The sequence below is a fragment of the Camelus bactrianus genome, chromosome 13 (genome assembly GCF_048773025.1).
Source record: "Camelus bactrianus isolate YW-2024 breed Bactrian camel chromosome 13, ASM4877302v1, whole genome shotgun sequence".
Taxonomy (NCBI): domain Eukaryota; kingdom Metazoa; phylum Chordata; class Mammalia; order Artiodactyla; family Camelidae; genus Camelus; species Camelus bactrianus.
The window spans coordinates 79,575,511-79,600,472 of record NC_133551.1 but is presented as its reverse complement, the minus strand read 5'-3'; the positions used below and the strand labels follow the sequence as shown (position 1 = coordinate 79,600,472).

Here is a 24,962-nt window from a genome sequence, read left to right as displayed (position 1 = left end):
GGAGCAAAAATGGAGGCTGCTAAGAAGGAGTCAGTCATGGGAAGAAGGAGGAAAGCCTGGACACGAACGGAGTAAGATCTCTGCACGGTGGGTGTGGGCTCAGAGCCAGACCCTGTGGAGCTGCTCAGCACACACATCCCATCCCACACAGACCTGGGGTGCCTGGCACACAATAGGTGCTCAAAACACATACTTGTGTTTAATTTTTATACCCTTTTTACAGACTGGGGCTCAGAGAGGTGCAAGGTCCTCCCGTGGCCACGCTGCCAGCAAGTGGTGGGCACAGCGCCCTGGGCATGAAGCCTCAGACACCATGCCGCACACCCCTGACCACCAGGTCTTGCCAACCTGGCAGGTTCAAGGTAGGCTTAGGGTAGCCCCAGTTCCCTAGGAAGCAAGCCAAGACAGGGAGGCACATCAGAGCTCGGGTCCAGCAACATCAGCTGGCAGGAGATAATGTCAGCGCCCAGGCCCTGTCCTGCCACTTCCTCCGTCCAGGACATCTGGAGTCTGGAGCCCAGCAGCCCAGCTTCCCGCCCTTGCCTCAGCCTCAGCCTTCCCAGCTTGGGGGTGGGAACCCAGCCCGAGGGTGCTCATTTCTATCATTCTGTAATTACTGTAATTGCCTGAATCACCACTTGGGCTGGAGCACTCTGGGGTCTGGGGCCTCTGCGTTCAGCCCCACCTCTGCACACCTCAACAGCTCCACCTGGGGGCGCAGATGCCCAGCCCAGGGGCACAGCACATGCGCCCCCCGCCACCCCGACCCGACCCCTCTCTGTTTCGGCTCAGACACTGGACACCTCAGTCAGCACTAACCCCATGTCTAGACTGCTCGATGCATGCCTGCCTGACCAGGAGTCCGGTGCTGGACACAGGAAGTCACAGTGGGCCAGGGAGTGAATGCCATGCCTGCAAGGATGCACACTCAGATACAGGTGCTTGCTCTGAGCTCCACCCAGGAAGGCACAGAAACACCTGGAAGAGGTGACCCAAACCCAGACGCTGACTTTTCCTTCCGCCTGGCCAGGGGTTGGGCAGGAGGTGGTGTGTGGGGTGGGCCCCTGCTGTGTCGATGACGATGACCACTGCCCTTACTGAGCAAATGCCATGGGCCAGGCATGGGGGGCTGCTTCACCATGCTCCAGTGCCCGGGCTTTGCTTGCAGAGAGAGCAGGTCTGAGGCTCAGAGCACGAGAGCTAAAGCCCCACAGCTCCTCCCGCTCAGAGTCAGCCTTGGCACCGAGTCTCCGGGGATCCTGCCACTGAGGGGCTAGAGAAAGGATGATGAGGGCTCCCCCACCAGAGTCTCCACAACAAGCAGCAGCTGAGAGCCAGGCCCAGGCAGGCGGCAAGACGGCTGCCGGCTCCTGCCAGGCCCCTGGCAGCATGAGCGATGGCAGGCTGAGCGATAAGAAACTAATAATTTATGTTTCCAGCTCTCGCAGCCCCGGCGCCGAGGGAAGGCTGGGCCACCGCCTCCTCCTCACTCAAGCGGCCGCAATCCTTTATTGCACAAATTATTAACGACCAGAGAATGAATGACTCTGTAATCAGATCAGGGCTGCCAGCACTTTTCATTTCGTTTATTTGTATAAATTCTGAAGTCAGGGTCTAGCCTGAGCTCAGAAAGCCAGCCTCAAGCTGGCCAGTGCCCAGGCCCCCACCTGGACAGAGCGCACCCCTCCCTCACCCTCACCCAGGATGCCAAGGAGGTACTGAAGACAGAAAGGGTTGGAGAGGGGGGCGGGGAGATGGGCCTGAGCTGCAAGACCTGAGTGGAAGTGCACCTCCACAACCTCATCAGACAGTGGATCCCGGGCCAGGATCAGAACTTTGTCCTTCAACCAACCTCAGGGCCATCTCCTGCCTGTTCTACAGGGACGTAGAGGTGGGAGAAAGCTCCCTCGTCCCTGAGGAAAACCCTCTGCTCCCTCCCTGTCCTCCTCCTTGTCTGCAGGCACTCACCCCATCACCATGATGGTCCAGGCCGGCCCATCCAGGGCCGGCCTGGGCCAGCCTCTGGCCCTGCCCTGTGCCCCACTCCATCTGCCTCTCCTGCATACCTCCTGTCCTCTTCCCCTTCTCATGGCAGGCTCACAGGGCTGGTCTCTCCCCTGCCCTCTCTTTTCTTGTCCTGCTGCTGGGCCCAGGGGCGGCAAGGTTTTCTGTGGCAGCACTGAGGAGGGAGCTGCCTATGGTCCTCTCATGAGCCCACTTCTAATCTCATTGACCTCTGTTATACTACAGCGCATAAATTCAGATTTGGAGAGCTTATGTTCCATCATAAATTGGGCTGGCAGACTTCCGATCAACAAGATAAAGCTGTCTCCTGTGAGGTGGGTGTTTTATGAGTCTTGGCCTCAGTGCTGCAGGCAGTGGGGGTGGGGTAGGGGAGGGAGGTGTCTGCTCTGGAATCCTCCCGTGCTGTTCAGAGGGCTCTCCAGTTGTCATGAGCAGGCCCCAGGTACCTGGGCACCCCCTGGACCCCCACTCCCATGGCACCAGAGTGAACAGCCATTGCTGGGCCCCCAGGCTGGGCACTGGAAGGTCACGATGAAGACACCATGTGTACCCAGGCATGTCTGGGTGTGCCACTCCCTCCGTGGTGGACCTCTGGGAGCCTGGCCAGAGCCAGAGTGGGGCCAGGGGTTACAGAGGCAGCTGGACCTGCCTAGGAACGCTGGCGGCCGAGGCACTGGAGGAGGCAGCGCTGCGGGAGGGAGCTCAGGCCCCTGCCCCAGAGGTGTGGTGGCTTGGCCCAGCTCTGCTTGCAGATGCAGACACATCCCCACCAGGGTCCCCAGAGACTGACATGGGGAGGCCTTGGCAGCTACTAGGGCCACGCTGGGTCTGCGTTCCTGCTGCCCACCCGGCACTGGGGGATGGTGTCTGCTGCCCTTGCTTGCCCCTCTCTGGAGGCCAGGTCTTTCTTCAAAAACTCAGTCTCTGTCAACATTCCCTTCCCCTGCTCCCCAAACTTCCAGTCCAGCTTCTGGACCAGCCTGCCCGCATCACCTCTCAGTGAAGGCACCCAAATCAGCACCCCCGAGGGGGCTCCACCTGGCCCTCCTGAGCCACCAGCACCCTGTTCCTCAAACACTCTGAATTCAGTCCGGCTGGAGCACCTCAGAGCCTTCACCTGCCCAGGACCATGGCAGCATAAAAGGAAACCTGTGGGACTGGGGTATATGTTGGTGTTTGGGGCACACAGCAGGGCCCTAACAGGAGAGGAAAGTGGTCCTGGGAGGCTTCCTGGGGGGGGGGGGTGCTGCTGTGAGTCTTGAAGATGATCAGGTGGCAGCACGGCCGATGTCACCACCAGGCACAGCAGGCGCAGCTCCTGGACCCCTGGGATTTTAAGGACCACAAAAATAGTCACATTTTTACTTCCTTTAAAGGGAAAAGGGAAAAAGAATATAATAATAATGAATATTAAACACTGAATCTATTGACACAACATTGTAAAATGACTATAACTCAATAAAAAATGTTAAAAAAAAAAAAACACTGAATCTAGTATGGACTATATTAGCCTTTAATGGAGGGGAGACAAAAAGACAAAAGATTGTGCACAAGTCGTAATGGGGCCCTGGTTGGCTGCAGAACAGTGATACAGGGAGGGGGGCTCCTGGGCATAGGCAACCACTCAGCTGTGCTCAGACACTGAGGGAGGACAGAGACTGAAACCCGGGCCCTGGAGCAGAGGCAGGGCCTAGAGGGCAGGCACCCTGGGCTGCTCCCCGGGCAGCCCAGAGAGCAAGACGGCCAGGCGCCGGGCAAGCAGAGGCAGAGTCTGGGGGTGTCACAGAAGTAATGACAAGTGAGAGGGGCCGGGCAGGTCACCCGGAGGGAGTGGATCTAGGAAGAATCACAGATGAGGCTTGCTGCTTGGTTAGGGTTAGGGTAGTCTCTGGGTTAGGGTCAGGGTAGTCTCTGGGTGACGAGAAGCCGAGCGGTGCTAACACAGTAGTGGGAAAGGAGCTCCAGAGACCATGAAGTGGACACATACAGCTAATTTTAGACTCTTTGGTGTCTGGACTGAAGCTAGATTTGGGGGTCATAATTGGCAAAGGAAACCACAGAAGTTCATAGGGAAGAGAAGAGTGCCTGGGGTGGAAGCCACCACTCACCCCTTGACCCGTCCGTCCTTCATCCACTCACCCACACAGCCGGCCTATGTCTGAGGGGTGGGCGAGGTGGAGGGTCCTGAAGGAAGGACTGAGAAGTGAGTGAATGGGATGCTGATCTGAGAAGAGGGTCCCAGGGCACGTGCCCACAAGTGGGGCTCATCAAACACACAAGTCACCAAGTGGAAGCACTACGCAAAATCCCAACGTGTTGAGGCCAGAGTGGGACAGAACCACGAAACAGAACACGAGCATCAACCAGAAGCTGACAAGTGTGCTGAAGGCCACGTTCCCGCTGGAAGATGGGCTGACCCAGCCCAAGTCCTAGCTTAGCCCTTTCCCAGTTTAGAATCACCTGTCACAGCTCTGAGGCCTCAGGGTCTCAACAGCCCATGTGTACCCACTGGACTTCAGACACAAAGTTACCCAACTGCTGACATGGGGCAAACTCTCGCGTCTCGTCAAGAACACCTGCTTGCACACAGGAGCGTCAGTGGTCAGGCCCCTCTGACCTGGCAGGGAGCAAGGCCCTCACATTTGGAGATGCCTACACTCCTCTATGCAGAGGTGAAAATGCCTCAGACTAACCCCAGTCCTGCCCACTGCCTTTCTCCTCCCACTTCTCAGTGGCCTCCAAGCAGTCTGCCCAGTTCCCCAGTCTGCAGGTGGGAAGCCCCCAGGGCCAACCTGGGACTTTGTTAAAAAGCCCTGGGAAAAGCGTCAGGTCCTGCCCTCAGACAGAGACCTGGAGTTGCTGCCCTCCCCTGGCCGTGGTAGGTCTAGTCTGGCCCCTGCACATGGGCTCTGCTCAGCTAGTACCAGGCTGGGCCCATTGCCCCACCCACTTCTGGAGCCAAACCTGGGGAACCATGCATAACCCCAGGGGCTTGCGCATCCTAGGGTCGCCCATTGCGCCCCCACCCCAGACATCAGCACAGAAGACGTCCAGGAGAAGCCTCATGGAAGGCTCAGCAGGCCACACCCAGAGAGAGCAGCCCAAAGGATGCCACTGACTCAACCTGCCCTGGAGAAATGGGCCCATTAGCAATGGGCACCCAGAACTTGGCCTTGGACGGGGTCAGGCTAAGTCTATGACCTCAGACAGCCAGCTTGGGCCAGAGATGTGAAGGGAAACAGTAAACTCATTGTCCACCTCAGCTCTCTACTTCTGAAAATCCCTGACAGACAAATCAATGCTGACACAGTGATTGTTGGACCTCCAGTTGCCCTGACAGTGGGATGGTGCATGAGGGAAACTCAGACCATCCGGCCTCCTCCTGGTGCAGGCAGATGCAGAGCTGCAATCCTGCTGGGGCACAGGTGGAAGAGATCCTAAAATATACAGCTAACTGTAAAGTGGAACCCCGTGAATTCTGCTGAGGTGCAAGTTTCATTAAATAAAGAAAAATGGACAGGAACCCAGAGCAACTGGGGTTTACGTGAGGCTCCTCAATACCCCTGGTCTCACTTATTGGCTTCGAGACACCCTAGACAGCAACTAGAGGAGGTAAGTGGGGTGTGTGCAGAGGTGGGGGGGGGGGTTCTGTGACCCATGTCGTGCACCCGTGTGCATGTTCCCACTGCGTTGTGTGCCCCTGAGCAAGTTGCCATTCCCTGTCACGTGCTACGGAAACCCGGGCCACACTGGGGCAAAGGCAAGTGTCCATGTGATGGGCTCTACCTGTGTGCTGGGACCTGCACCTGGGCTGCTGCACCCCCACCATCTCTGTCAGGCTCTCCAGGGCTGGTTCTAAACAAGGAGCTCATTACCTAGGACAGAGTGGAGGCCGTTTCTAGTAACTGGCTGTTTTTCTTTATTTGGAGATTTCAGTCTGCTTCCCCTGTGCTGAGTTCTGCCCTCTAAGGCCCCAGAGAACAAAATGCCTGTGACCCCTCCATGTGCCACACAGATGGCCCTTCATGGGAGGAACATGGGACAGGGCTCAGGAGGTCTCAAGCAGTCACAGCCTGCACTTGGGGTGCAGTATCTCTGAGACCCTTCCACGGGTCTGCGTCTGCTCCTTCACACAGGAGCAGGTGCAAGCCTGGCTGCTCCGGCTGCATGGGACCCACCACGGGGCCCCTGTGCCACCCCCACGTCACCAGCAGGCACCGAAATCTCTGGTGAAGAGGATGTCTGTGGCCAACTTCTTGAAATGCTTCTGCGGACGGGAGGGTATTCAAAGTCCTGCCTGGGCAGAAGCCCAGTGGGCAGGTGCTGGGAGAAGAGGTGAGCAGGGGTGGAGCTGCCCCCTGCTGGGGAGACCAAGCTGGCCTGACGGTGGGCCACACTGGGATGGCCCCATGTACAATCCTCAAACACTGACACATGGGTGCATCAGAGAACAGCCCAAAGTCCTGCTTGCAGGGAGCTCATATTCAGCAGGAAGGCTGACATATAAACAGTCACTTCGGGGCCAGTCTGGACTCCTTGTGTAACCTGGGAGCCTCTCAGATCTGGGCCTGAGGGCAGTGACTTCCACCACCCCTCCTCAGCCCTCCCGCAACTGGCACCTCAATGCCAGCTTCTCTCTGCCTCGAGGGTCCCTGCCTGGATGTCCCCTCTTCTTCAACTTCCACCTAGCAAAGCCTGGCAGAGAGCCCACCTGAGCCCACCCCTCCCTAATACTCACTCCTACAGCCCCAGGGGACCTGACGAGTGCCCTGTGGCTGAGGACAGCACAGCCTGGTGTCTCAAGGAGCCCTGGAGGATTCTATTTCTTCCCTCGGCGTGGCCCTACTCTCGGAGGAGCCCCCAGCTCCTGCACTCTGGGCATGTTTATAGAGGAAGCAGGTGGGGCATGCATGCCTGTCTCATTGTGCTGGCCAGGGCGCTTGCAGCCACACTTTGCCCTGACTGCTCTGCTCCAAGCCAAAGAGGATCCCACAGATTTTGAGCTGCTCTCTCATTTTCAGATGGGAAAACCAAGGTCCCAATAAGGGCAGAGAGGGCTGTGTCACCCAGTGGCTGGCCAGGAGGACACAAGTCTCAGGCCACGGCAGGGTCTGCTTTCTCTCCTGCCCACATCAGCCTACCCCAGCACAGCCCAGGCCCCAGGTGGGGCCCTGCACCAAGCAGGCTGCCCTGAGGTAGGGCCCGCTCCCTGCCCCCAGTGATGCCAGCGAGCAGCTGTTTCCATGCCCCTTGAGAAGGGACCAGGCCTGCGGAGCCAGCGGTGGCCAATGATCCCACCCGTATCGCCAGACAGCAGTGTCCTCTGTGAGGGCACCAGCGTACGGTGCACCCCGTGGTGTGTCGGGCACATGCATGTCACTGGGCTCGCATCAGAAAGGTGTGCATATGCCAGCATGTGTCCTGTGGCAGGTGGATATCACGGTACATGTGACTGATAGTGTGTACTCTGTGGGTGCCCCAAGTCTGAGTACCCAGGCCCTAATTCTTTGCTTCTTTAAATGGCATAAGTTAAAGTCAGTGGACAGACTAACCTCAGAAACACCCTCTCCTTTCCTAAGAGAGAGATGGCATGAGCTGCACTCAGCTCACGGCTGGCCAAAGGCAAGGCATGTGTCCCAGCAGGACAGCCCCCCCACCCCCCGTGTCTGACCTGGAGACAGGAACAGACATATTCCGCTCTGACCACACTTGCAGAGGTGTCTGAAGGAGCCCCAGGTGATTTGCCACTAACCTCTGACCTCCCAGGTTAACCCTTCCTGGTGGAACAGTGCTGCAAACCAGACCCTCGCACCAGACAAGCTGTCTTGGGCATGACGACTGTATCCATCTGGCACTCACGCTGCAGGCCTGTGTGTCTGTGTGTGTTTTGCCCACAGGTCTTGGTGGTATCTTCCGTCTTGGCTGTTGTGTAAGTTAGCACATACTCTGCATGTTAGTGGTGAGAATGTCAGCATCTGTGCGTGCACCTGTCCTGTGTGAGCAACTTTGGGAGCTGCTGTGCATGCATATGGGTGTGAGTTCGTGTGGGCTATTGTCTGTGTGCTTTTGAGAATGCGTGCATCTGTTGGTCACTGTGGGTGCCTGTATGGGAACATGGATGTCTGTGCTTCCTCCTCACAGCTCAGTGTCAGCTGTGCCCACCTGTGGGGCCCCTATTGTCAGTCCCTGCATACCTTCCCGTGTCTGGGCAGGTCTGGGCCTGCTCTCCCACCCCCTCAGTCACCTGGGTGAGCACAGGAAAACGGAGGGGGAGGGGGCAGGCGTGGCTCTGCACCTGTGCTCTCAGAGACACACTGTTTTCCTCTGCAGCATTCTCTTCTCCCAGTCTCACCTCTGGGTCTCTCTTCCTGGGGTTTCACCACATCTGGTGCTCAATAAATGATTGATTGATGAAGGAATGGGTGATAAGGGGGCTCTAAGGGGGCGGTCTGGAGAGGGGGCAGGCAGGCACTCCATGATGGGAGGGAGGGCTCTGGCAGGAGCGCCAACAGTGAACAGCGCCAGGCAGCGCCAGAGGGGGTGGTCAAGGCTGGCCGAGCCTGGGTTGGGGGCAGCAGGGTCTGCGGGCCGCCCCCGCGCTCCCCGGGGACGTCTCGGGTCACCGTCTGTACCGCAGGCCCGCGCCGCCCCGCGGGTTATTTATGACCCCCTTTCCCTCCCTGGCGGCGGCAGCAGCGGCGGAGGGCCCCGAGCGAGGGGTACCACGAGCAGCGATGGAGCAGCTGAGGCCCAGCAGGCAGGCGGGGGCGGGACCTCTGCAGAACAGAGGAGGGGCTGTGGCCACCGACCCCACCTGCGTTCTCCGGGGGTGCGGCCAGACCTGAAGGCGAGGCAGGCGATTCTAGCGCCAAAATTCTGTCTCTCTGGCCTCTGGCTCCAGTGTGAGAAGTGCAGAGGAATGTGTGGGCCCAGGTGCCAGACCAGGACACAAGTGGACAAGCTGGAGTAAGTGGGAGAGATATGATGTCCAGGGGTGAGGATGCCTGGTCCCCGCGGTAAAGTGACTCTGAGCCCCGTAGCCCCGTATTTCCAAAGAACGAGGGAAACAAGTGGGGTCGAGGTGAACTGTCCTGATCAGCCAAGGCCCTGGGCAGCCCTTGGAAGGGAGTCTCCTTGGAGTCAGGGAGTGGCCTTGGAGGAGAGGGGATCCTGCAGGGAGCTTTGGACCCAGTCAGGGTCTTTTCAGGAGGGGTCCCTGGTCCCCCAGAGATGGGTGGAACCAGATGGTGGCATGGAGGTTAGGCTGGGTGAGCTAGGTCAGACACCACACCTTGTCAGCTGGACACCTCCCCTGAAAGCCAGAGTTGGGGCCGCCCATGCCACTCTTTAACCATTGTGGGCCGGTGTGTGATGGAAGAGGCCAGAGGTGAGTAAGGGGTGGTCCTGCAGACGAGTTGGGAGGCCCTCCTCAAGCTCCAAACAGAGGAGAGGCCTGGCCTGACAGCTGCCTGGTATCTTCTCAGAGCTCGAGATATGCTCCACAAGTCTTCCCTCCCCAGACCACAGTATGAAGGTCAGGGGTTAGGAGGCCTGAGGCTCAGTGGACAGATGCAGGCAAACATTAGAAGAGCTGGGTGGAGTTGCAGCAGGGTGAGGGCTGTGGAAGACAGCGGGCGCACAGGCCCATCCCACCTGGCTTCTGACTGAGCCCTGACAGCCTCCCCACACCCAGCCATGACAACCGACTGACAGGATGGCTCCGCCGTGGGCCCTGGCTCTCAGGCAGGGACAGTCTCCTGCATCCATTAGACATGGAAGCATCACACCTGAAAGCAAGACATGGGCCACAAAGGGTGGGTGTAGGGGGCAACTCCCGAGCTACCACTCCTGCGGTCAGATATGCACAGGTGTCCAGGCTAAAGAGAGAGCAACGGGGCCGAGGGTGGTAAAGTAAAGGGGGAGCTACTGACATTCACACCCACATTCTCACTTGGCCCCTTAAACCCCCACAGACAGATGTACAAGGAATAGAGGGGCAGAGGTTTGCAGACACATTCCTGGTCTGAGCCCGGACTTCGCTCCCCAGGTTGGTCTTGGAGCTGGCAGGTACCTTAGCTGAAGACGAGGTAGGCAGCAAAGGGAAGGAGAGTGTTCCCCAACGATCAGCTACATTCCCAGCTGGTGCTGGCGTGTGGTAGGAGGTGGGTGGGGTAGAGTGTGCCCTCTCTCCCAGCCCCTCCCTTGCAGAAGGTGCCAACAGCCCTGTGATCCTACTCAGCCCCTAGAGCCTGGCCAGGAAGATGCCCACATGAGTGCCCTGCCAGGCGCACCTCAGAAGGGCAGGGGCAGAGGTCTGGGAACTGGGTTGGGATCTGAGGCTACTTTCTATCTGGTCCAAAATGACACACTAGAGAAAGGTAAGGCTCTTACCAGCTATTATCAATACTACCAAGTTTCTCGTTTCTCTTCCTAATTATCCCACTGCAAGCTGACATGCCAACGTGCAAGGAGGTATGGGTTGATCACCAGGGGACAAGCCACCCTCATTCCAGGCCTAAGCCAAAGTTGACCTGCTCCCCTAAGGCACAGAGGTGTACGTGGATGCAGAGGTCCCTCTTCTCCAGACCTGCACATGGTAGGGAACAGAAATATGCTCAAGTGCACAATCCCACATGCAGCTGCCCCTCCTCCCCCCACACCCCCCACCCTCACCGAGATCGGGTCTAGCCCACTTTCTTGTCCCACATCGTGGCTCAGATACTGTCTGTCCTGGAGTCAGATTGCCTGAATTTGAAACAGCTGTGTGACATCAGAACAGTTTCCTTGACCTCTTTGCTTCTCACCTTCTTTGTCTATAAAATGGGGATAATAAGGGAAAACTCATATTGGGGTGATCAAGTGAATTAAGGTGTATGGAGTGCATGGTAAGTTGGCAATAATCGATGGAATTGTTATGTTGTTAGTCGCAGACCAGGAACCCTCACCAACACATTTGCTGAGGCCAGCCACCACAAACCCACAGCTTCACACCCTGTAGAGGCAGAGGAGACCACCCACGCCCTCCCCACTGATACCCACCACCTACCCAGAGCTGCTGGCTCACACACACCCGCCAGGCAAGCTGTGCGATTCCATCCCAGATCAACTCCTTAGCCAGGAGCCCGCCCCCACCCCACGTGGAGTCCGGGCCTCCAGCTGGGGCGCCCAAACAGTGACTCCCTCAGCAACAGAACCGTCAGCTGAGTCTCGCTGGCATCCGCCCCCGATACCCACCCCACCCCCGTCTCCTTTCCTCCTATTCTCACCCACTCGGGAATAGGGCAGGGGTGCAGCCGGGTCGCGTCGCCCCCGTCGCCCCCGCGGCTCCCCGCGTGAGCCCAGTCGACCGTCACGCATCCCCTGCTGGAGCCCGTGCCGCCCGCCCGCCCGCCGCGCCGGGGCCGTTTAAATGGGCCAAGTTGTGGCGGCGGCGGCGGCGGCGGCGGCGGCGGCGCGAGTCTCCCAAGTCCCCGCCGGGCGGGCGCGCGCTGGAGTACGCGGGTGCGCGGCTGGGGCAGCGGGGCGGGGCGGGGGTCTGAGACCCTCGGGCGGGGCGGGGCGAGGCTCCTCGACTCCACTGCCCAGCTCGACCCAGCGGGCTCACCAGCGAGCCGGGCGCGGGGACGCCGTAGGGGGCGCGGGCGCAGGTGGCCCGGCGCCCCAAGGAGCCCCAGGGCCCTGGAGCTGCGGCGCTCGGCAGGTCGATAGGGGATCGATAGCAGCTCCGGCCGCACCATGTCTCAGGCAGCCGAGGCCCTGCCAGCCTGCTGGGCGGTGATCCGAGGTGGCCCATCTGGGGCGCAGTAGCGGGGAAGGCGGGTGCGCGGCCAGGCGCCTCTCGGGCCCCCGCCCTCAAGACCCAACTCCAGCCCAGGCCGGAACAAGTTGCGCCGGCGGCGGAAAGCCAGGCTGCAGGACCACTGGCCCGCCATGCCGGCGGTCAAGAAGGAACTCCCGGGCCGCGAAGACCTCGCCCTGGCTCTGGCCACCTTCCACCCGACCCTGGCCGCGCTGCCACTGCCGCCGCTGCCTGGCTACCTGGCGCCACTTCCCGCCGCGTCCGCCCTGCCCCCGGCCGCTTCGCTACCCGCCGCGACCGCGGGCTACGAGGCGCTGTTGGCCCCGCCACTCCGCCCCCCGCGCGCCTACCTGAGCCTGCACGAGGCCGCCCCGCACCTCCACCTGCCCCGGGACCCTCTGGCCCTCGAGCGCTTCTCGGCCACTGCGGCCGCGGCCCCGGATTTCCAGCCGCTGCTGGACAACGGCGAGCCGTGCATCGAGGTGGAGTGTGGCGCCAACCGAGCGCTGCTCTACGTGCGCAAACTCTGCCAGGGCAGCAAGGGTCCGTCCATCCGCCACCGCGGCGAGTGGCTCACACCCAACGAGTTCCAGTTCGTCAGCGGCCGCGAGACGGCCAAGGACTGGAAGCGCAGCATCCGCCACAAAGGTGCGGCCGCCGTGGGGGCGCTGGCCGCCACGGTCCCTCCCCTCCGCTCCCCAAGGACCCGTGGGTCCGGACCCCCCTCGCTCTGCCACCTGGGAGACTCCATCTCCGCCCAGAGAGGGCGCTGCGACTCCGGGGCTGCCGCAGGGACACCCCCCCACCCCCACCCCAAGCACGGTCGCCTTGGTGGACCCGGGCAGAGCGCCCTCGGCCTCCGCCGTCCACTCAGAGCTTGCCGCGGTGCCCTGGGCTCCCGGCTGCGCACGAGTCGGAAGCTCCTTACGCCCGGAATATCTTTGCGGGATTCCTGGGACTTGAGGCTCAGTAGAAGTTTACGGGAACTCGGGAGAGCAGGCAGGAGGCCGACTGGGCGGGATACTCCCCTCCCGGGTGCAGGAGCCACCGGTTCTGGCGGGAGTAGAGGGGCACACGTGCGGCCGGGGGCGGACGCGCGCTGGTGGAGCGAACAGCAAGGTGCAGGGGTGGCGCAGGCAGGTGGGGACCGCCGGGGCGCGCGTCAGGGCGGGGGCGCGCACGGAGCCGAGCAGCGGCTGGGCTGGGAGCAGCAGCTTGGGCTCCCGCAGGAGTCTGGCTCCAAGGAAGCGACGTGCGGGCGCCTGAGCGGGCATGCTGGGGGCGCGGTGAGCGCCAGGCCTGGGGTTGGGGGTAGTTAGAAAGTTAGGGACCCAGTCGCACTTGTCGACTTCGGGGCTCAGCGGTGGTTCAGCGGTGGTTCAGAAGCGGCCGCCTTCTTCCTGCTGCGAGGTGAGGAGCAGTCTCGGGTCCTGACGGCTCCGCTCATCTGCTCCTGGGCCGGACCTTCCTCGGTCCAGCTCCCGGTTCCCGCGGACGGGCTTGGAGAAGATGGAGCGCGGGAGGAAGAGCTCAGGGGTCGGGGAGGAGACCGCCCTTCGTCAGGGGAGGACGCTCGCCCGGATCTTGAGTTTCTGAGCTCTGCAGATCCCAGAGGCATCCGCGAGCCTGGAGGGCGGCAAGGCCCGGTGGTGGGTCGGGAAGTTGGACAGAGGTGGGTGTTCACACTGGTGGCAGGAGGAAACCCGGCCTTGCCCCTGACAGGGCCCTGGAAGCGTGCCCGCGTGCCCGGCCCTACCTGTGCCCACCCGGCTCCCTCACTGGTCCTGCCTCGGCTCTCCTCGCAGGGAAAAGTCTGAAGACGCTTATGTCCAAGGGGATCCTGCAGGTGCACCCTCCGATCTGCGACTGTCCGGGCTGTCGAATATCCTCCCCGGTGGTGAGATGTGGGAGAATAGCTGGGGCTTCGGGGTCTTCTTTCTCCCCCTGAGGAGCTTGTTGTGCCTGTGTTTTCTAGGATCGGTCCTAACCTCGACCCTGCCAGTGTGCAGGAGGGTTCCTCCGAAAGGGCAAATAGGAGACACTGCTTTGGGTGGGAGTCTTGATCACCAGAGCCCCCTACCCCCTTGATGCAAGGTCCAGTCCTGCCTATTCTGGAGCCTCTCCTTGGGAGTCTGGGAGCTACTTCTCCTGGAGTCCTGGGGACAGCCCAGGCTGTGAAGGTCTCCTCCCTGGACAGTGCCATCTGATTAGGGCCTAGGGACTTTGCCCTGCCACAGGTATCAGGGTGGCACCATGTTATCTGGCCCAGCCTGGGAGAGGGGCTGGACCTAGGTTAACCCTTGTTCTGGAATGTGAGTGTTGGTTGGCCTGGATGTACATTCTGGGGTGGTCAAAGGCTTGGGTGTGAGTGCTGTGCACCTCTGGGGTGCCCGGGGTTGGAGCCCTGCCGGGCAAGGCCCTGAGTGTCCAGGAATACCTGGGGATACAACCCAATTGGGGGCAGAGAGGTGCAGTGTGGGCCTTGGCCGTCAAGAGAACTGAAATTGGAAGTTGGTGTAAGGCCTTCAGTCCACTGTAGACCATCTACCCTAGATGACCCACCTACTGACCTGACTGAGCCTAGGGGAAGCAGGAGAGATTGGGGTGCTATGCCTGCCCCTGAAGCCCTGATTTCCCCATCACAGGCCCTCCAGGCAGCAATGGGTTGGAAAATTGATCTGAAAAGGAAATTGCATCTTGAAAGGGACCAGTCTGAGCCCCTGGGGGAAAGCCAGTTAGGGCCATGGCTCCTGGTGGTGGTTGTGGTTGTGCCGCTATTCCTGGCACCACTCAGCAGCCCCCTCTGCCAGGAAGGCCTGGGGGGAGGGGGGGATCCTTCAGCTTGTTTACTTTGGACTGGCGGTGGGGTGGGGGAGGGGATGGCCCTGGGAGTGGGCATGCTGGGAAGCCGCATACCTGTAAAGACACACAAGGTGGGCAGGGGAAGGGGCTACAGCTGAGCCTCACCATGTGCCCACCCCACACACTGACACAAGCTCATGGCGCTCACAGGCACGCCCGCCTGCGGAGCCCTTCAGACAGAGTGTGTGCACAGGCATCCCCCCTCTTGCCCGCTGCCAGTGTCCCTGCCCGAGCCCAGAGACCAAGCTCCCTCTCCACTTCTGCTCTCTATCAAGTAGCTAGTGCCAGAGAGGGCACCCTCCAGGCTGGTCTGGGGTTTCTGTTCAGGTGGGAGGAGACCTGCCTCTCCCACCTGTCCCCGTCTGAAGTTCTCCCACGGTGGGGGGCGGGGGCAGGCGGCCTGAGCACAGCATCAGTGTCCCCTAGGACATTGCTTGGATGGGCGCCAGGGATGGGGCCACAGCCCAGGGCTGCCTACCTTTCTGGGGATCCTAGATGCCTGCCCTCCTTGAGGGATGACTCACACCTGGGCCTTCCTCTCTGGAGCCTGTTTCCTCCCAGGGCTATATCTGCACCTCTGCCTTAGGAAGGAGTTCTGTGGACCCCCTTGTCTCTCCAGCCTCCACCTTTTCCACACAGGGACTGTCTTCCCCTACCCCAGTGGCCAGGTGCACAGGTATGTGCACACTTTGTGGTCACAGATGATACTCCAAGGGCAGAATGTGGGTGTGCACATGGTGCCGGGGTCATACAGCTGGCCTCCATGCACCCGCCATCACTGACTGAGAGGTCAGTGCTTGGCCTAGCGAGGGCTTAGCACCCAGGTCTCAAATCTGTATGCCGAGTAGGGGTGAGCAGCTGAGGTCTCTAGTGTGCAAGGGAGGTGTGTGTGTTTCCTGTCCTTGGCTAGGGTCAGGGCTTCCCATGCTGGTCCCTCTTCCTCATCCCCTGTCGAACGGGAGTGATCCCAGGCCCGCTTAGCCAGTCTGGCCTCGTCCCAAGTGACAGTCCTCCTGCTTTCATTTCTCTCTTCTCTTCCCTGTCCCACAGATGAGAAGCAGAGGGAAATGCAGTTACTTTTCTTAAGAGACTAGTGTAGTTAAAGCAGAAAGACAGCAGAGGACATCTTGGTACTTGGGTTACAGAGGGCGAGGGAAGGGCGGAGCTGGGGGGCTTTCCAGCTGCCTCCAGACAGGCCAGGGCTGTTGAAAACCCTACCCACCAGAGCCCACTGTCTGGCATGAAGAGGCATGAGCACCAGACAGGCAGTCACACCTGTAGCCTCACCCAAGCTCTGCTGTTGCTGATGTAGCACGGAGCCAAGACCAGGGTCTCAGAAGCACAGGGCCTACCTTCAGACTCCACTGCCCCACTCCACCCAGCCATTCCTCAGTCCTGCCCAGTCTGACACACTTGAGTGTGAGTTGCAGAGAGGACAATGGAGGGTGTTCTGGGTGGATTCATGAGGTCAGGGATGGGGGTAACCGGCTCTTGGAGCCTGAGAGGGCAGGGACAGTGGCTCCCAGATCCTGTCAGGGGCACCACCCAAATCTGGGGCTGAGGTGGGCTGTGTATTTGGAGGTGATGATGGTCTGGGTCTGAAGAGAACCTTCACCCTAGAAGACAGGACTGTGGTGGCTGCACACAGCTGCCCTTCAGATCCAGGGTGACACTGTTCAGGGAGGGGCAAGACCACCCCTGACACCTTCCTCTGCAAGCTCCTGAATGTGGTGGGGACACGTTGTTTTGGCAACAAGAGGGAGGGGCCAAGGAGGCCCCAGTGACTGAAAAGATGGGAGAGAATGAGATAATTTCCAAAGTCCCTGCCACCTCCCTGAACTAGTAACCTGTTATTAAATAAGGAAAGCCTCCCACCCACCAGAAAATAATTACTTTTCTTTTTCCCTGGGGCAGTGGGACCTGAAGACACCAGCAGGTGCCATGGTGTGCAGGGAGCTTGCCTGTGTGCACGAGTGCTGAGCGTGTGCCACCAGGGTGTGCACGGGCTCTGAGTGCACACGAGCTCTTCCGTGGAGCAGCCTGCGTGCCTGTGCACAGACAGGGCACATCCTCCACTCGAAAGCTCCGTGCCTGCAAGCCCTGCCCCATCACACGTGTTCCACACTCACTCTGCGAGCCCAGGGTAGGAGGGAAGTGGACCATGTGGAAAACTCCGAAACTCTCAGTTCCTGATCAAGGGGGCAGGCCCACCAGGGCTCGTGGGACAAAGGTTCTGAGCTGGTCAGGGCTCCTTGCCAGGTGACCTGTGAACCAGAGGCCTGCAATTTGCAAGGGGTCAGCTCCAGGCCTCAGGCTTCAAACCCCCTGAGCTGGGCTCTGCTAGGCATTAACAATAGAAAGAGGGCTGGGTATTGGTGGAGGGGTTCACACAATCGAGAAGGACTGCCAGGCAGACATGCATGCAGAGGTAATTGCACGTTGAACGGGTGACAAGGCACACTGCTGTATCTTGTGGGTGCGTGTGTCCCCTCGGGGTCCCCTGATGCTGAGAAAGTGGGGGTCTGCCTCCAGTAGGTGTCCACACTCAGGCTGAGTGCTGGTGGAGGGGGACTGTGATGAGTATAGAGTTTGAACAGGGCAGCGCCCACACCCCTACTCCCCAGCCCCAGCCAGGGCGGAGTGGAAAGCGGTCTGTGGAGGGTCCCTCCTCTTGTCCTGGCCTCTGGCCAGCTGTGACTTTCCTGATGGCTGGAGGCTCCTCAATTGGAGGTGGAGATGTCGGGGAGCTTTGGCCAGTGACTGTGCCTGTTTGATCTTTAGTGGTCCTGCATGGGGGTCAGGACTGGGGTGCACACCACCCAGGAGACCGAGGGACCCAGTTTGGCATGACCTTCCTCTCCCTTCTCCCTCTCCAGAACCGGGGGCGGCTGGCAGACAAGAGGACAGTTGCCCTGCCCCCCACCCGGGGCCTAAAGAAGGAGTTGACCCCCAGCTTCTCCGCCAGGGATGGCGACAGCAGCAGGAGTGGCCTGGCCTGTGGGCAGCGGCTGGGCTTGAAGCAGGAGGATGACCCACATGTCCGTATCATGAAGAGAAGGTACTTGTACGAGGATGGGGGTGAAAGTCCACGGGCTCGACAGGGGTGGGGCGCTAAGGCTGCAGTCTCCAGGCAGCTGCAAGCAGGGTCAGGCTTGGGGGTAGGGGGCCTTTGCCCTCGGAACAGGGCCCCGATTTAGCTGGTTGTGTCTCCATGGATGCTGACAGCTGCCACAGCTGAAACAAAGCCTGGACCCACCAGGGACCTGCCACAGGATTGCTAAGAACCCACTTTGCCCCCACGTGGGGACCCAGTGCCAGGCCAGGACTCAGGTGGCATTGTTGAGGGGCGGGCACCACCAGTGGTGGGCTTGTCATGACCAGAGTGGGCCAGGGAGGGGTCGACGTGGTTCTCTGTGGGAGGAATGGAGCTGCTGGCTGCGAGGAAGGGAGAGGTCTCCAGGAGGAGGGTCTGGTGCCACTGCAGCCAAACCGGGAGCGGTGAGCCAGGATGACCTTCATGGGAGCAGCCCCCTCATCACTCCCACTCACTCTCATGGGAGGTGGCTGCTCCTTTGGCTCCTTACTGTCCCTCCCAGGCTTGGGGCCACCCTTCCTGACCTCCCACATTCTCCCCTCCTGGCAGAGGCACCTCCTTCTGTCCACTCACCTCTTCGTCCGTCCATCCTTCTATCCATCTGTAGTCTGTCCAGCATGTGTTAGGCTTCCCCAGAATTTCTAGGCCTTTTCACTTCTGACTTAGTCTTTGAGCATGCTTCAATTTCTCCCACCCTGAAATAACGCTTCCACACCCACACGTGTAAGGTGAAGCACCGCGTGGGCACCACCCCTGCCCTCCCTCCACCCAAGGGTCTTTTCAGGGGCTGTGGGAGAGGGTGTGGGCACAGGGCAGAGCTGCTTCCTGCCTTGACTTCTCATCCTGGTGTTCCTCCTGCCTCTGCTGTGTGATGGTCACTCTTGAGAAGCAGGTTGGCAGCAGCTGGGGCCCAGGGGACTGTACCCAACTGGGCTGAGAGCCAACCACTGGTGCTAGTGGTGACCATGGGGCGGCAGTCCATGACCTGATTCCAGCCTGTCTGGCAGAGCAGCTCCAGCAACTAGGAGTTTGGGTTCACTTACATGAGTGTCGCATGCAGAGGAAGCCACAGCCCCAACACCCAGCACAACACTGGGGCTCCTCTGGGTCCACTGCAACGAGAAGCAGAGATCTGGGGCCTCCGTTCTGTCCCTTCTGATTCCTTTGTCTGCTGAGGCCAGGAGCTGGCTCCTGCCCCATGGGCCTGTCCTGGTGGCATCCGGCCTGTTGAGCTGGTACCAGATGGTGCTGGAGGCAGGTCTGAGCCAGCCCAGTTCCCTTGGGGCTGGGCTCTAGGGCAGACAAGGGGCATGCCCCACACACGCCCTGCTGTCCATGTGCCTGAGTCCTGGAGGCCACACTGACCCTCTGCCTCTCTCCTTGCAGAGTCCACACCCACTGGGACGTGAACATCTCCTTCCGAGAGACGTCCTGCAGGTAGGGCGGGGCTCGGGCCAGGCTTCCCCCTACATGCTATACATGGGCAAGACGGAGCCTTGTTGCTCCACATCCCCTGGGTCTAAGTTTGCCCAGCCTCCCTTCTTCCTCTCCTTAGTCTGTGGTCTGTCTGTTGACTTGTGCCCAGGCCCTGGCAGCAGCACAGGTGTGGGTTCTGGGCAGCCCAACCCTGGAGCCAGAGTGCACTCCCCCTCCCACATTTGAGCCCATCTGCCCAAAGATAAGGCCATGACCGCCCCCTCCCACTCTCCCAGAGACCCACCAGGCAGGATGTGAGAATGGTGATGTGTGAGTGGGCTCTTAAAGGATTCATAGGAGTTCACTAGGGAAAGAGGATGTCTGCAAAGACATGGAGGAATGAGGGAAGGAGATGTGGGGGGTGGGGCGGGGAAGCTGGCAGGTCTGGCCCAATTAGATGCTAAAGGGCCTTAGATGCTGGGCCTGTTGGGCATTGTCCTTCAGGCAATGAGGAGCTACCAAAAATTCCTGAGCAGGAGAGTGACTGGTGTATATTTTGGCGAGGTCCTTCTGGAGGCCCTGCCCAGCAGGTTGGGGGTTTGCTTCGGCCCACGATGATTCTGGCGTGGTTCCAGCAGAGCTGAGGGGGCTGCCAATTCACGATATAATAAGGAGATAAAATGAGGGGACCTGATGAGGCGGTGGGGTATTGGGGAGCCCTAAGTCCCTGGTTCTAGAAGGGCAGAGGTGGTCGGTCTGTGAGCGGAGCCCAGGCTGTGGTTTCTGGTCTGTGGGGTCAAGTCTTACCCTAGGGCTTCCAGGGAACATACAGGAAGGGCCCAGCCAAGCAGGCTGTGGGCGTCCGGCCCTGAGGGGCCCCACTCCCAGCCTGGCTCTGTGCCAGATGTATTATTATTTATGTTCCTGACAATGTCTGGGTCCTGGAGCCGAATTACAATGAAAATGTCTTTAAACTTATTTCCACCTCATTTTGAAGTTGCCCGCTCAACTGATCATTTTTATGAACCGTCATGAACATTGATGACATTTTATGAGCCTTTTACTTGGGAAGCTACAGGATAAATTTGTCAGTGAAGCCTGTAGGGAAATCCCAGGCTGCTCCTTCGCTCCAGGAACGACATCCCTGCCTGCAGGCCCCTGCTCATCCCACCCCATCGTGGAGGGTGGGAGAAGGGCCCAGGTGTCCAGACTCAGGGTACCCCCTAGTAAGAGGCCGGCCCCAAGTGTTGGGGGCTCCTTTGGCCTGGCACAAGTGCTGAAAGCAGCTGGGATGATTTTCTGGATTTACTAGCGTGAAGAGTGGCAGGATGTGCAGCCGCGAGGACTTATAGCCCATCTGCCCCTCCCTGCTGATGCAGGACTCCGGTGTCTGGCCGGGGAGGGCTGGGCAGGCACACAGCCCAGCTGCCTAACACTGCCCCTATCCCAACTCTGTCTTTCTCTCTTTCTGGCTCCTTTTGGCCCTGTCCATCTGTCCTTCTGTCTCTAGTCTGCTGTCTGTCCTTCAGGCTCTGTCCAGCTGTCTGTCTGCTGTTTTCATCATTTCTGTCTGTCTTCACCCATCTGTCCAGTAGTGCCTGTGTCTATTTGTCCATCTCCATCTGTCTGATCATCTAACTTCTCCAACAGTCTTCCCCTGTCTGTCTGTCCATCAGTTCTATCCCTCTGTCCCTTTGTCCCTGTCCCTCTGCCTGCTTGGCATTCCCCTTTAGGCGCCCACGCATCCCGGGCAACAGGCGGGAGATGTGATCCCTGCTGTCCTGAGGCCCCTGAGCTGGCCAGGAGATGGACAAGGGCTGGACAGTATACTGGTCACTAGAGGAGCCCAAGGGGCCCCTCAAGGGGAGTTGGGGTCTGAGGGTTTACACGTTTTCTGTCTGGTGTTCAGTGAATGACCAAGTGACCACACAGGTTTTCTGGGGCCAGGCCAGGCTGTCTTGGGGCCTGGGGGGCAAACCCCCAAGGCAGAGGGCAGCGGTTTGCTGGGCGGGTTGTGTCCTGATTCCCACTAGGCATCACCTCCACGGGGCTGCAGTGCCACCCGAGTGCCTGAATGACCAGCGAGTGAAAGAGCTATTGGCCATACTGGGGGTGAGGGGGGCAGACCCAGTCCCTGTGTGAGCACTTGGCTGAGGGCTCATGGGGAACAAACTGATGGGGCCTGTTCCCACCCCGCAGTCTCTGGGGAGTTGATCCACCTCCTGCAGGAGTCCTGGGGACAACAGAAGGGGTCCCTCCAAGGGAGAACTCTCTGGCAGCGGCAGCCCTGCCACTGGGTACCCACTGGCCCCCTCCCTGGTGCTGAGGACAGCACTTCTCTCTTGTGCATCCCTGCACTGATGAGGGTGGAAGAGGGGGTGAGAACTGCTGCCGATTAATCCCATCAAGTGCTTATTCCCACTCCACCTGCCCTCTTATTGCGTGGGGGGTGGGCTTCTCTCCTCCAGAGGAAGGGGGTGGGTAGGAGAAGAGCCTGCATCAGGGTCTCCTAGACGCTCTAGAGCCCAGCCCTGGAGGCTTTGGTGCTGAAACTGATCTGCTTAAGGGCCAGCTCTGGATTAGCCTGCTCCAGCCACCCGGGCCGGGGGGGGGGGGGGGGTAGGGGCTATTTAATGAGGTTTAGGGTCGGTTCCCAGGTCACTCCGTGGAGGCCCCCCTTGCAGCAGCCCAGCCAGGAAGCTGCTCCGTTACAGGTGGGCCAGGTTGCGAGGGCGCTGGGGAGGGAGTGCTGGGTTGCCGCAGGGTGGGCTGGGGTCCCTCCCTGCTCCTCATCTGTCCTGTCCTGACTGCCTGCCACTCCAGGCTGCATCTGCAAGGTGGCCAGTGGCCCTTCTCTGTGCTAAGAGAGATGCTCTCAGAACCCCCAAAGCAAATGGGGAGGGGGACCACTCACACAGTCACACTGGGATTTCTCACTCCCTCTTTCCTCTGGAGTTCCGAGATACAGGAACTGAGCTGATTTAGCAGGAAGAGAAATGAGGGAACAGAGAGTTAAATTCATGTCCGTTCCAAGGTTCCTGGTGGGGAGCGCAGGGGAGAGCAGAGTGTCTTGGCATGAGCACACAGGCGGCCACGGTACGCGTCAGTGTCTGTGTGTGTCTGCAGGCCCCGTGTGAGTGTGCGTGTAGCCGTATGTGTCCCTTGACGTGCACACACCTCATTGGCTGCAGACTTTGGTCTCAACCTTGGTTTCCTTATTTGAAGAAATCAAGAATCTGTGGGTGGTTGCAAGTCTTAGTTGAAATGGTGTGGGCACAGTAGTAAGTGCCAGGCCCACATGTTCTCACTAGCAGCCTGTGCCCCAGGAGCAGGCACCCCACCCTGGCCGGGGCCTGGCTGCCCTCCAAGGCAGTCCCCCAAGGCAGGAAGCAGGGACACAGATGCTGGTCGCTCCGGAGAGAGTGTGGCAGGACTGGGCAGGCCCTGTGCTCCACACAGACCCTCCCTGGGGACGGCAGTGGGGTCTGAATGCAAGGCCTTCATGTCCAGCAGATACTTGGCCGGTCCTGGTGGTTCCAGGTGGGGCCTGGATATAGCAGGGTGAGACAGCACAGCCACTAGGAGATGCTTTGCTTAGGACCCGCTATGGACAAGCTCACACAAATGATGTCATGAGCCACCGCAGAGGTGTACACGAGGCATTGTCACACTTCGGCCTGTCCCCTAGGCCATGCATGCTCACACTCAGGCTCAGTCAGGAGCCCACAGAGTCTCACCTTTCCCGTCTTGCCTCGCTGCAGCCAGGACAGCGACCTTCCCACCCTCATATCCAGCGTGCATCGAAGCCGCCACCTCGTTATGCCCGAGCACCAGAGCCGCTGTGAATTCCAGAGAGGCAGCGTGGAGATTGGCCTAGGATCCGCAGGTGAGGAGCCAGGGGCGTGCTGGGAGGTGAGGACAGGGCTGCCAGGGCCACGGCAGCCCAGCCTGAGGACAGCCCGCCCCACAGTTCTCCCCGTGTCTCTGCTCAGCGGCTCTGATGCCGCCACCCCCAGCAGCTTTGGCAGGCAGCCAGGGAGGCCAACAGAGGAGGCGGGAGGTGGCGAGGCCGGCTGTCCCCCGGGGGCTCCATGTGATGGTAATTGTGTTAATCCCAGCCAGCCGGGCAGACAGGAGGCGGAGGCGGTGGCTCCACCATGGCTGCTGCTGGGGTGGGCTTGGAGTGGCCGAGGCCACTGCTGCAGCCTCCTCCCAGGGGCAAATGGAGGCAGGGCGGTCAGGGAGTGTGGTCTTCCCAGAGGCTCAGAGATGCGCACCTGGGAATGGCTGACTTGAGGGCAGGGACACACTCTGCATGCACAGGAGTACCCACCAGCCCCATGCAGCACGGGGCCCGAGGAGGGAAGGTGTCCACCCCTGAGAAAGCAGGGCTAGAGCCTGGACCTCTGCGGGAGGATGCTTGCCCAGGAGCTGTGTCCCTGCAGAGGGCGGTTCCTGGAGGCAGCAGGAGCCCAGAGGGAGGGGCAGCTTGGGGACCCATGAGGCACTGCTGCAGAGAGTAGGGCACAGCCGACAGGGCAGGGGTGAGAGCAGCTGGCAGGGGTCCCTTGCTGCCCTATGGACCATGGCAGGGAGGTTTCCAGCAGCGGCTGCTGCTCTCAGGAAGACTGGGCAGAGGATGGTCCACTACCCTGGGACCCCCATCAGGGCCTCCAGGTGTGCCTGTGCCTGGGAAGACCTTTGGCGGGGGAGCTGCTTCTGGAGCCATGTTGGAGGCACTGAGCAGGCGGCTGATAAAATCTAATTGTCCCATCGATCGGGTGAGCCTCCGGAGCCCTGTGATGATTGAGATATTCTAAGCCAGCAGGCCCTCCCTGCTGCCTGCACACACGGAGACCTCCACAAAGTTCCTGGCATGAGTGTGCACGTGCGGAAGCAGGCCTGTGTGCCTTGGTCTCAGCCAGAGGCCCGGGCGTCCACTCACACCCGTGGGACACAGCCGGGTCAGGGTGTCCTGGCTGTCTTCATGCTGAGGTGCGGGACGTGCACATGAGCACCTCAAGTGTCACACGTGGCCTGGCGAAGTGTCACGTGTGTGTGCTGTGTCCAGGTTTTGTCAAGGTCCTGCCCTCTCCTTGGGACTGTCATGGTCTCCCACTTGTTCCTGTCAGCCCTTGGGTGGAGACAGTCACCTGTCGTCACCTCCTCTTCCCCAGGAACACAGTGTTGTCAACCTGCTTTCATTCCGGGCAGGAAGGGTCGGGGAGGACTGTGACAGGCTCAGGGAGGGGGTCCCTGCCAGGCATCTTGTGACTGTGTGTGTCTGCTTCTGGCTGCCCCAGGCGTGTCTGTGAGTAGATGTGGACTTCATCAGGGAATGGTGAGCCCCCAGGCCCCCATGGCAGGGTCTCACCACAGTCACGGGCCTGCGTCTTACCGTGGGTCCCCCTTCCATCCCCAGAGCCCCTCTCTCGGGCAGAGAGGAGCCCCCAGCCCCCAAAAGAAAGGAGGAATTCCCACTGTGGAAAATGGCAAACAGATCGCAGGGAAGTGAGAGCCCTGGGTTGTTTGCTAAGTCCTGGAGGGGTGTGTGCCGGGCAGGGTGCGGCAGCAGGTGTGGACCCAGCCCAGACCCGCCTCCCAGGCACAGCTGGGTGCTGCAGCCCTGCTGGCCCAAAGCTGTTGGGGGTCGTCTTTGACCCATCCTGCCAGGTCACTGAGGCAGGACCCTTCGTCTGGGCAATGAGGACCGAGGACCTCGTCCTTGTCCCTCTCAGGGCAGGGCCTGGGGCTAGACTTCTGGGC

The 24,962-nt window shown here is 60.1% G+C and overlaps 1 protein-coding gene and 1 long non-coding RNA gene across 13 annotated transcripts in view; one reads left to right on the top strand and one right to left on the bottom strand.

The window, feature by feature from the left end:
- Positions 1-1,558: 1,558 nt before the first annotated feature.
- LOC141579666 (uncharacterized) lies at positions 1,559-12,308 on the bottom strand. 2 transcript variants are annotated; one of them, XR_012511526.1, is made up of 2 exons: positions 12,175-12,308; positions 1,559-3,351 (listed from the first exon to the last, which is right to left on the bottom strand). It is a non-coding gene; the product is annotated as an uncharacterized LOC141579666 (long non-coding RNA). The 2 variants fall into 2 exon arrangements; XR_012511525.1 differs by lacking the exon at positions 12,175-12,308 and adding an exon at positions 10,417-10,709.
- The window catches only part of SAMD11 (sterile alpha motif domain containing 11), a 20,852-nt gene continuing 7,224 nt past the window's right edge, over positions 11,335-24,962 (top strand). For 3 of the 11 annotated variants that reach the window (XM_074377780.1, XM_074377779.1, XM_074377784.1), the window contains exons 1-6: positions 11,533-12,472; positions 13,630-13,721; positions 17,563-17,744; positions 19,167-19,217; positions 21,854-21,910; positions 22,958-23,082. In XM_074377780.1, coding sequence (XP_074233881.1) covers positions 11,956-12,472; positions 13,630-13,721; positions 17,563-17,744; positions 19,167-19,217; positions 21,854-21,910; positions 22,958-23,082 — 1,024 coding nt within the window. In that variant the 5' untranslated portion in view covers positions 11,533-11,955. The other 8 variants (XM_074377782.1, XM_074377781.1, XM_074377789.1 and 5 more) reach the window with 7 other exon arrangements.